This window comes from Vanacampus margaritifer, chromosome 4 (assembly GCF_051991255.1).
Source record: "Vanacampus margaritifer isolate UIUO_Vmar chromosome 4, RoL_Vmar_1.0, whole genome shotgun sequence".
Taxonomy (NCBI): Eukaryota; Metazoa; Chordata; class Actinopteri; order Syngnathiformes; family Syngnathidae; genus Vanacampus; species Vanacampus margaritifer.
In genome coordinates, this window is record NC_135435.1 from 13,046,724 (window position 1) to 13,058,719 (window position 11,996).

At 38.1% G+C, this 11,996-nt stretch overlaps 1 protein-coding gene across 1 annotated transcript in view; it reads right to left on the bottom strand.

Moving 5' to 3' along the window:
• Positions 1–11,996, bottom strand: part of tnfaip8l3 (tumor necrosis factor, alpha-induced protein 8-like 3) — a 28,030-nt gene extending 16,034 nt beyond the window's left edge. The window contains exon 1 of the mRNA XM_077564728.1: positions 11,647–11,996. Coding sequence (XP_077420854.1) covers positions 11,647–11,692 — 46 coding nt within the window. The 5' untranslated portion in view covers positions 11,693–11,996. The remainder of the gene's footprint in view (positions 1–11,646) is intronic.

The following is an 11,996-nucleotide window of genomic DNA, read 5'->3' on the forward strand; positions in this document are numbered from 1 at the left end:
CATCAGCTAATCAGCAATCGCTGGAGAAGGCTGATAACGATCTCCACCTGTGTTGGCTGTGAGATGCATGGAAAACAGGCTGGATACCGGTCCCTGAGGACCTTGGTTGGGGACCTCTGGTTTATATGACAACTTACGGTAATGTTCCTAGGTTAGAGTATGACGATTCAGAATCCGCTCTTCTTATTGGTTGACGTAATGTTGCTTGCGGAAGTACATAGCGGAATATTAATCCAAAACCTGCATCCAAATCTTTCTCCATACATTCCCCAAGGGCATGTAAACTTTTAAGCCCAATTGTATGATAAGCAAGCATGCTTTGCCACTTATTCAGAAAGGTGTGTGCGTGAGAGAGTCTTTGTTTCCTTACAATTATGTTTCCTTACAATTATTACCATTTCTTGACACTGAATGTGTGTCTTTAAAATGCGTGAGATTGGTAAAACTGTATGTATAAGACATTATATGGTCTAGCTACATTTGTGGCTTTTCACTTATTGCAGGTGGGTTTGAAAGATATCCGCAATGATAAAGAGGGGCTCATTGTATCTTTTTACCCCAAAAATTTGAACCTTTAAAACTGGATCTCAAAGTGAACCTTTTAGAAAATGACTAAAAGCTGAAAATTGTGTCTACTTTTAGCCAAGTGTTATTTTTACTGCACTGCGATTGTCTCTATTAGGCCTACACTATTTACCAAAGTCTACGTTCAAGGATTATTAAAAATGCTAAAAATAATAATACCAAGTAGATGTGGTGTTGTTGCAAACAACGCCAACAGCGTTTATTTCACAGGTCAGCATGAATGTTGTTTTGATGATGTTGTCTCCATGGAAACTTAAATGTGTAATAAAGTGCCATGTTATACTGAATTCTCATGTTGACCATGTTGAGTTCAAAACATGTGCACAGCAGATTACTGAAAAGGCCTATAATCTTCCTTTTGGTTTTTATTTATTTATTTTCACAATTTCTTTTTTGGCCCTTGTGTGAAATTAGTCCGCTATGACCAATTGCACAAGAATAGTTTCAGTAGTTGTGGCGCAATTATTGCCACATGCTCAAGACGTGTAACGATTCCAAATAAATCCATTGACTATTATTACAGAACAAGACACTTTTGTTCATCAAACATCACTTGACCAAATAATGTTTTATGTGGTTAGGTTAATAAGAAATCTCCTTGATGTCCACCTTGCTTTTTTTTAAAGTTTGTTTTGCCTCCATCACAACAATGCTGGTGCTTGTTGCTAAATTTCCCAAAAGGAATCAAAGCTTTTTGGCGAGAGAGAATTTTGTGCTGAAAAGGCTTAAAAATACACCCATACACATTTTCATTTCACACCATTCACTCAAGAAGGGAAGGAAAAATGTGTATGTGCTTGCATGTGTGTGTGTGGGCGGCATGAATTTGCACAGGTGGAAAAATAAAAATCTGCAGCTATGTCACATCATTTGAGAATGAGTGACAAAGATATATAAGCCTGGAGGAGGTGGTGAGGGTGGTAGAAAAAAAAAGACTAACTGTAGCTCCTGTCAAAGTCCCTTTGCGTCAGATCTAAGTTCCCACTCACGAGAAGCATCTTTCCTCCTCCAGCATCAATGCCTTGGACTCTTTTATTTTGCCAAGCTCTTCCTCTCTGACTCCATTTCAGTGAGCCGAGCGCCGAGGAAGTAAATGTTTTCCGGCCCTTGTTGAGTAGCTTCTGTCATTGGCCCTAGCCAAGTCTCAGCATGGCGTAGCATTGCTTTCAAAGAGACCCACACGGCGGTGTAAAGGCTCCCACTCAACACAAGCACAATCATCCAGGCAATGCCAACCTTCCCCATAACTCTGGCCTCTTGGCTTGTTTACAGTTAACCCATTTGGACTCAGTTTACGTCCAAGTGGGCCTGTGTAAAGGTCCGAAAAGGGCCAGGATCTAAATGCTAAGGCAGCTGGTCCGCTTTTGTCACAAAAAAACTAACTAACTAACGAACTAACTAACTAACTAATAATGTTAATAATAATAATAATAAATGTTGAGCTGATGATTTTCATTTTCACAGCACTGCGTGGCAAATGGCCAACCGCAGCTAGAATCCGATTTTAGGATTTGACTCATTAGGCCACGCCTCTTAAAGGCACACATCAACACATGAATTCTACAATTCGTATGTGCTGCATGTTACCTCATAAACCAGATTATTTCTTAATATTGTAATATTGTTTTAGGATAAAGAATATAGGCCTGTGAGTGTTATATTCTGTCACTATTTGTTTTTAAATACTTATTATATGTTATCTATGCATTACAAACGACATCCATCTTTTTTCTCAACTTCAATTCAAAATGGTTTTCAGTGTGACGAGCAATGAAATCTGACCCTAGGCTAAATCCGATGTCGCGCTGTCACTTTGTGGCTTCTAGAGTACAATTAGTAACCGCCGTCGGGCACATCTGCTCTCTTCACATGTTGCATCAGGATCCACTGAGGTTGTACCACATGTATTTTTCTATTCAACAGCCACGAGGAATAAAAATAACTTGAGCTATTATGGACAGATTACGATAGCGATGGTGCATGTTCAGCAGAACAAGAGCCGCTCGGCATCATGGGAACTCATCAAATGGTATGAGGGCAAGTGCTTCATTGGAATGAAATGACATCACAAACCAAAAAGAAAATATGAACAGTGAAACCTTTCAAGTCTAATTTCTCTGAGTTGTACATTTCGGAACTGAACTTTATTTTTGTGGTAAAACTGTTTCCCAAGTTGCACACATCAATAACATGCAAGATGTCGTAAAATTTTGCTGCCCTCATTGCACAGCAAGCATCAAAGGATCAATTCTAGATATGGGTTTTTATTTTTCTCTAACATTTTTTGTGGTGGATTTTTCCAATTCTTATTGTAAAAAAAGGAACAGCCACGACAAGGGATGTTAAGACTGAAGAGAATTTAATAATAAATCCTGTTTATCGCAAGGGTAACGTTCTAAAAAAAAAACTGCCGTGGATGAAAATCTGTTATGTAAACCACACACAAAATGATTTTATAGTTCTACCCCCCACGCACTTTAAACACATTTTAAACTCATGAAAACACACATTTTCAACTATTTCTCAGCACATGTTCTCACTCTCTCGCCGCCAAGAGATAGGAGACTCTCTTATGATGTCACATTTAGAAAATGAAAATAATTCTCTCTAGACTCTCGCTAATCACATAGTTATCCAAACTCAAGCTGTTAATTTGCCAATTTAAAGACTAGAAAAAAAAATGGTGCATTTAAATACCAAAAGGTTGAATTTATACTAATGAAGTCCGATAGCATCATGCTAACATGTGCAGAACATGTTACAGTATGCTAATTATAAACTATCATCTTATGTAAAGGAAAATTATTGGTAATACATGTTCTGTAATGTCAACTGTTTCATCCTCACACTTCAGAGACATTCTCAATAGAGTAAAAGTAGAGTAGAATAAATTACATACGTCCATATAGCACCCTGCTGAGATTATGTGATCTCTGAAGCATTAAAGCCTTGATACTGCTGAGTGGAAGTACCAGTTGCACATAATTAGGCATTAATGGAACCAATAGTGTGGAATTGTGGAAAGTCATTTGAACGTTTACTTCATATTCTTAAAATCCATCTTGAGGTCAGTGTACTAGCACACTTTGCCTCACTTGGTAAACAATTCAGCGCACTATGCTTATAGGTGTTGTCTTTCCTTGTGTACAGCACATTGAGTTGTGTATAAAATGTGCTATAGAAATATATTTGCCTTGCCTAATGGAAGAATCGTGTGTTACAAGTAATTATTATGATTTTTTATTTTTTTTAAACTATATTTTATGAAGTTGACCTTCTAGCAGAGGTGACAAATCCAAGTCCAGGAAGTTAAAATCATGCCACAGTTTGGTTTTAGCCACAGGTGCTAGCTAGCTAGCTAGCTAGCTAGCTACATCCCCAGGAGATCGTTTACCTGGTGGTTGCTAGCTAGCTAGCTGCTGGGAGCTGGTTTACCTGCAGGTCACTGATCTGTATATATTACTGGATAGCCGATAGGCCAAAAACTTTGAAGCCATGATCAAGGTCGCCATATTATTTACAGTATCGAAATTGGAGAACATTTGAGAAACGTTTTAAATTTGTTAAACATACACAAAAGGCCTTTTACATTGCATTTCATTTTACAACTTGCCTTAAATACTTGTATAAATTATATGCTTAATGATGTTTACAGGAGGAAACTTGTATATTTTTTAATGAAAGAATTATAACTGTAATTCAACAAAAGATGCTTCTGCCAAATATAATATTGGGGTCTAAGGAATTGAGCGATAAAATAAAAAGGTGGTCTCCAAAGCAGCACATACAGTACGTCCACTTGTTTTTTGTTGTTTGTTTTTTTTACTTGTTAAAAAATAGTGACCACCCCACCTCAAACTCCCCCACCCCCGGCCCTAAACTAAGAGCCTACAAGCTGTATATGTCTAATCTGTACGTATATATACAGTTTATACAGTAGTCTGATCGTGAGATGGGAGGAGTAAGATGGCCGCCCTGTGGCTTCAACGACTTGCACGGGCCTGTATGGGCTGTTGGCTATCCAGTAATATATTCAGATCAGTGCTACAGGTTTAGTAGAAGCACCTGTGGCTAGCCAAACTGGGGCAACATTCTTCTGGACCTGGATTTGCAATCTCTGCTTTCTAGTGAGGACAACGAACATACTAGCGCACGGACCTTAAGATGGATATCAATGATGTGGAATAAATGCTCAGCTTGCCATAAAGCAACAACACTGTCTACATGTATTTTATTGATTATACACCTTAAGAAGTTTCAACTGCAATAAAACTTGTGAGACATGAATGCAGCCGGATGACCTAATAAAGTTACATAAAAGAATGAGCTGGCGAGATTTGAACGTGGGTGTGGAAAACAATCGGGAGCAAAGGCCAGAGGAGCTCGGGTGTCAATTTTCCGTGTCACCTCAATTAAAAGGTTGCTCCTGCTTTAATTGGTGTGATCAAATTGGATGTGTGTTTCCCTTTGTCCTTGACAGCCTGATAGTATTGAGTGTAAAGCTCAAGTGCTGCTCCCCTCGTGGCAGCGGGCCCAAGCACCACCGCTAACTAATGACAAGGAAATAACTGTGGTTCACGTCCTCACACAAACACACATTTGAAGAGTTGTCTCAGCTTCGGAGGGACCACATTTCTCTTGGAAACTTAACCCTCTCCATTGACAGCGTAAATCCAACCCCCCACATGTGTTCACTCTAATCCAAGACTACGGGAAAAAACTGTCACATTTGAGCCCCCTTTTCCTTATTCCCAATAAATGTCGTAAACCACACATGTATTTCTGGTTTGCCTTGTGCTTCCCACAGACTTTATTGGAGAGCAAGAGGGGAAATTATTTGTAATTTAGAAAGGAACACTTCACAATGAAGTACAGTTTTAAATGGGTTATAATGGGTTATTAATGATGTAATAAACGGTTTTAACGAAATTTGGGGGATCACTGTTTGGCAAGTTTGAGCTACTGCCTTAATTTTCTTCTTGCTTACTAAATATTTATTTTCCTTATTGATTCTTTTCAGTGCACTGTGTTGCTAAAATTCATGAACAGCCTCGGGAGCCATCTCTAAAGTGCAAAGAGCAACTTCTATTTTTAAGTTAGAAAGACCAAGGTTAGGCAGGAAGGCAAACTCATTTTAAAAAAAATAATTATGGGGCCATTATGACTGTGAACTCATATTAATTTATGATCACCTCATAATATCACATATACGCAACAATTTAATGGATAACTAGTTTGGAAGCAAGTTTAAAAAAAAAGTTAGACTATTTTGTAAGTTGTGGTCAGAAAAAAATGTGTTACAGTAAAGTTCTATATATTTGTGGTTTGGCAGAGAGGAACTTTAAGTCAGGCTGCCTTGTCTTATAGATAAAACGGCTTTTTCGTGTGGCATCTTATACAATCAAAATTTTTTGGGGAAGACGTCAGTTGCGCGCGGAATTTCGCTAGTCACAACAGGCACTTTGAAATATTACAGTGGAGCATTCAGTTATGTACATATGAGTTTGTTAAGTTACCATGCTCGCAACACAAAACACTGTTACCTTAAATCATGTGTCGATAGTGATTTGCGTTAGCATAAAACTACCATACTTGTGTAGTTTGTTCTACACAATAGTTTTATGTTTGTTCTACAGTATACTTCATCTTATAATGATATGAACAGCGTGAAGTCTTCTTCTTCTTCTTTTTTTTTAAGAATTGGAAAACATTCTCTTCTTGACTAGCTTGCTAGCGTCAATGCTAATAGTAACCCAAAACAAAAGGTTTCTCCTGTTTCTCTGGGCCCTGAAACTTCCATTGAATCCAAAAAATTGAAGGTAACATGAGTTTCTTTTGTTTGGTTAAACAAACACATAAACAAACACATTTTATGGACTTAACTGAAATGTTATTCTTTTAAGTTACTGTTGTTGTTGTTGCACACTGGGATCAATAACATGATATGAGGTCATTCCTAGGTAATGTCTCCATATTTTCTAGCTCACTCACACTTCATGATAATGAGCACAATTGGTTATGTTGTGCCAAAGTAGGTGTGAGAAGGAGGGGGGGGGGGGGGGGCGTTGCCTTTCACACCACCTCGATTGTTATATTTGCTGTTTGCCACAGTCATGATCGACTTTGAGCCAACCGATTTAAAACCAGATAATCACACTAATAGTCCAATAGTCAGTCTGTGCTTGCGTATTATCGCCAATCAAACCACAGACTTGTGTGAGGCCTGCTCAAAATACCTCAGCGGTTTAAGTCCATGTTTTAGAAAGCACATTCCTCTCCCATAGAATATTATGAAACATGTCACATGATGCTTACAACACCTGCAAGTCTTACGGTTTGCTCTTTGCAACGACAGAGGAAAAAAATCTCCTAAACTGCCTTTTCCACTTTTGGCTTTGCCTTTTTTTTTTTTTAACAGTTTGTGTTAGAATTTTCCAGCAGGCCGTAGAGTCCGGGGTGTGGGTGGGGATGTGCGTCGTGCGCAGGGGTGCAGTGAGCACTCTCCATCTGCGGATCAGATTAAAGAAGTGGGGGATGCATGCCAGACCAACACACTGTCTCTTAAGGAAAGCCTTTTGAGGCTTGAAAAGTCAGATTCAGGTCCATTTACTAGGTTGCCCTTTATCTTCACCAATCAGACAACACAACTAATTAGTAGAATGATTACTAGCGAGACTTTTGACCGAGGCTACCACTAATGCAAGTATGTAATACAAAAGTCGTTTCATTTTGATGTTATTTGTGAGTATAGCCCATTGTTAGTACATTCCATACAAGGATATCCTGGCTGAGGATTACATTTACGTTGTGTCAACAAACAACAGCTTTAGTGTCTTTGTTTTTATAACACAAGCCAAATGAAGCGGCCCTCATGCCCCCTATGCATGTCATGGCTGGCATACACTTCAAGACACTACCAAACACTTTCTCAACAAGTCTGAGTTCCAGTGATGTTGAAGTCGGCAAAAATGCGTGGAAATAACTTCAGCAGATGGCACATTGCGTTCTGGGTGACTGAATCATGGAGATTATGTTGCCAAAATAGGCTGTGAGCTGACTCACTGTCCACCACTAAGTCCATAAAAGAATCGTCTTTGCCACCAAGGAAGAATTTTCTGAGGGAAAGTGCAACAAGTGATTTGAAAATAATTCACTGAATTTATACCTGTAACTCCTGGGCAGGCTAACAATCAAGAAAATACAATACAAAAGTCCATTACTGTATAAAATACTGTATACATAAACAGAATGATGTTACACCAGGCAAATAAAAATTATAGCTTGCCACTAATACAAATATAAATAAAAGTTAGCTATTTGTGAACAACCAATTCACCGCTTCGACAATTTAAACATCTCGCTGGGCATTCATGGCAATCACAGCCTGTCCTGTCTGCCCATAATATAATATAATATAATAATATAATATTAACATTATGTAATAATATCAAATAGGGGTGTTAGAAAAAATCGATTCAGCAATAAATCACGATATTACAGCGTGCAATTCTCGAATTGATTCGATATGCGGCCGAATCGATTTTTAAACATCCATTTTTTATGGGAATATTCAACAAAACATCTTACTTAGGGTTAGGATTCACACATTAAGCATGGAAGAATGTTATATTAATGGAACATTAAGCCTTAATATTTTATTTCAGTGCTGTTCAAACATGAAACAGACTGCAACCTGTTTGCTAAATGCAGTGGCTCAAATAGAAACCTGAATTTTCAGATAAATAAATACATTTTCATACAAATCTTACAGTGTACATGTACTAGTTTACTGATTAGTGCTTTTTTAAATTTGAGTAAAAAATAAAAAATAATTGCAATAAGCAATTTATAGATTCGTATCGGGATTAATCGGTATCAAATCGAATCGTGACCTATGAATCGTGATACGAATTGAATCGCCGGGTACTTGGCAAATCACACCCCTAATATCAACTTATTTATGGCAATAAAATGTTAAACTGCAGCATCCCGAAAGAGACCGTGCTTGCTAGTTACAGTAAGTTGGAAGACTTGAACGCGCACATGATTTTGTTTTGCTGTATGACCTGTCTGGATCAAGCATCTTCCCTGATGCACGTCAGAGGTCACTGAGAAGAACGCGGCGGCAAGTTGCATCATAAAATATGCTTACTAAGTAACAACAATCACAAACTGCTCAAGCCCGAAAGGTCACCTGAAACAAAACATATCAATATTTACTCTTTTGACACTTTGTTCCTGCATACATATTAAGCGCTCTAATTAGCAAAAAGTCTGAACTTTGAACTGAAAAGAATTTTCGTAGTAGTCCACCTTGACTTCATTAAAAACCATAACGCAAAAATGTTGACCTATATAAGGCATTCATGCTGCTTTTCCTTTCCCTTGACAGTAAACCAAATGATAAAAAGTGCGGTGCAGCCACAAACCAGGATGCATTTAAGTATGAGTCAGAGCCTATTGGATGAAAAAATGTCATTTTCCTTCAGTCCAGACGGGAAAGTCTCCTAGACTTTAATTTATCTGGCTCCGTAGTCTCGGACAAAAGAGAACGTTTACTAGATGGTCTCAGACCGTGGCAGCGTATGAAAGTCGGGTTTGAAATCTGGACGTTGCCATGCCACACTTCAACTGCCACCTGGCTCACATATCAGTGCTCCGCTACCTCTGCCAGGAGATCAAAAGACAGACAGACAATGTGCCAGATGGACAAACAGATGGTGGAGTTCAGCAGAGGATCATTAACATACAAAGATTAAAAAAAAAGAAAGAAAAAAATCATAATTTGGGATAACATTGTAAATAACTTCATCAGACAGCAAATCTAACACTTGTGGAGACTTGATGATTGACTTGTGAAGCCACAAAAAATCTTTGCTCGCTCACTAGGGGAAGTCATTTGAGCAATGTATTGTCACATTTGACAGCGCCATAGTGTGCTACAAGTGTGCCCAATTGCCTTAATTATAAATTCAAATAGCAGGACTAGTATATTGATCAGATATCAAAGAAATGGAAGATACGTTCAAAAACGTTTGAGCCACAACACTCCAGTAAAACTGATCAAGTATTAATGCCAAGACGCGTCAGAGAGAAGCGTTGAGGGACGTTGCCCCCTCCCTCGCTTCACTCGGATGCGTCGATGACCAAACATGTGTTGGAGCTCGCCAGTAACTGGTAGCGACTGAGCCGCCTTTCACCAGCTGACGAGCCGGCCGCGCTCTCTGTCGGGCGTCTCGCAGCACCTTGGACTTACAGCACTTGCTTACTTGAAAGCCTAGTTCAGGTATTGAAAATGCCAGGAGAAATAGAACCCAAAAGACAAATAAAACAGATGAATATAACAAGCATTTATTTATCGTTAGATTAGGATGTATGAAGTACCTGTAGAATGTTTGTGGTATATGTAGAAATAGACCCATATGTTTGTTTTTGTTTGTTTTTTTCAGGGACGATGGTGATTAGTAGTAGCCAAGGAACCAACCAAGCAATATTTTGAACCAATATTCATTGTCATTAAAATAGATAAAGTTGGTGCAAAAAAACAAAAAAAAACAGATTCCAACTCTTAATTTTGTTGAAATGTTTTTAAGCATGTTTATTGAACAACTTTTCAGATTAGCAAAAAGTTTTTTTTTCTAACAAAAACAATTCAGGGAGCTTCCAGGGACATCAGCATGTCCAACAAAGTTAAATAAAAACTCTACAGTAAATGCAATTTTTCAAAATGTCCAAATAACTGAAATTAAATCTTATCTTTTGTTTTAATTTCAAACAAAAACAAAAAGTGCAAAAAGTTCCCTAGGTCTGCGAAAAAGTTAGTGGTTCTAGTCAACTGTGTTCGCTCTCACAACGGCTCAAACACACCTCTCTACCTGTGCCTGTCTACAAAACTACCACCAAAAAAACCTCAAAACTAAAATACCCATGCACAGATGGCATTTTGCGCTAGACTTGCACTTGGCATGAAAATAAGGCTTATTAGATTTACTTCTTTTAATAAATCCAGAATATCCATTAGAGTTATTTCTAGGGGTGTGCCAAACAATCGATCCTTATAAGAATCGCGATTCTCATTTAGTACAATTCAGAATCGATTTTAAATGTCCCAAAATCGATTTTATTTAAATTATTTTATACTGTCTTGCCTTTGTCTGTGTGTGCCTTTATTTGGAGCGCTGTTCATGTTGTACCCGATTTGGCCACTTAGGGGCAGTGTGGTTCCACGTGGTCTAATACACTGTTAAGTTGTAGCCACATTAGAGAGTAGAAGGGAAAAGTCACAATCAAGTTATTCCAATAAAAGTTATAAATAAATAATAATAATAAATAAGTTATATTTTTTGCAGTGTAGAGCTGTTCTTTTGAATGATAAAAGTGTCGCGAGTAGCGCGCTAATTAGAATTAGCGAGTCAGACTCAAGTAGATCATTACAATTCCTTGCACATCTATAGATTGAAGCAAAAATCATTGTCAATCCAATCACTTTGAATCAAAAATCGTTTTTTATCGAAAAGTGATTCTGAATCGAATAACAGGCCCAAAAATCGGGATCGAATCGAATCGTGAGACATTCAAAGATTCCTACCCCTAGTTATTTCCAATATTAACTCAAAATTACCCAAATAATTCAAATTTCAAGTGTAGATTACCCATTCGGGTTACTTGTAATATTAAAACCAGAGTATTCATTTTATTTAATCCTTATATGTATTAAATCTAGAGTACACATTCGTGTTACTTTCAATATTAATTAAATGCACCAATTGGAAGACTCAAAGGTCTAACTTGTAATATTAACTCTCAAGTGTTCATTAGAGTTACTTCCAATATTAAATATAGAACAGCTCTTAGAATTACTTACTTCAATTTTTAAATCTGGAATAGCCATTAGAGTTACTTTTAATAAAATCTGAGTAGAGTGACGTATAATAATACTTACCCAGAATGTTAGTGTAAGATGTTAAATAAAGGCCACCTGTAGAGTACGCGTAATACATGAAATGTAATGAAGAGTACGAGCTGTAGTTTATGAAATAAATGTAAAGGTGAGTGGCGTACCTGGCGAGAGGTCCCCATCACTTTGCTCTCCGGAGTCCGAGTCCATGTTCTCCTGCAGGACACAAGGAGGTTGCAGAAGGCTCTGATTCCTCTTCTGTCGCGCTTCCCTCTGCCCCTCTCCTCTTCTGCTTTTCTTCTCTCCCCGCACAAAAAAAAAAGGGGAAAAAAAAGATGGAAACCACAATTTATTTTCTCCCCACTGAGCTTCCCTTCCCCACCCAGCACTTGGATCACTGCAGCGGTTGGAGGACTGCTATAAGGATCATTTGCTGAGCTGTCTCTTTTTTTTTCTTTCTGCTTGTGCTCGCTTCTCCTGACTCCTTCACTTTCCTTCTTTCTTCTCCCTCTCA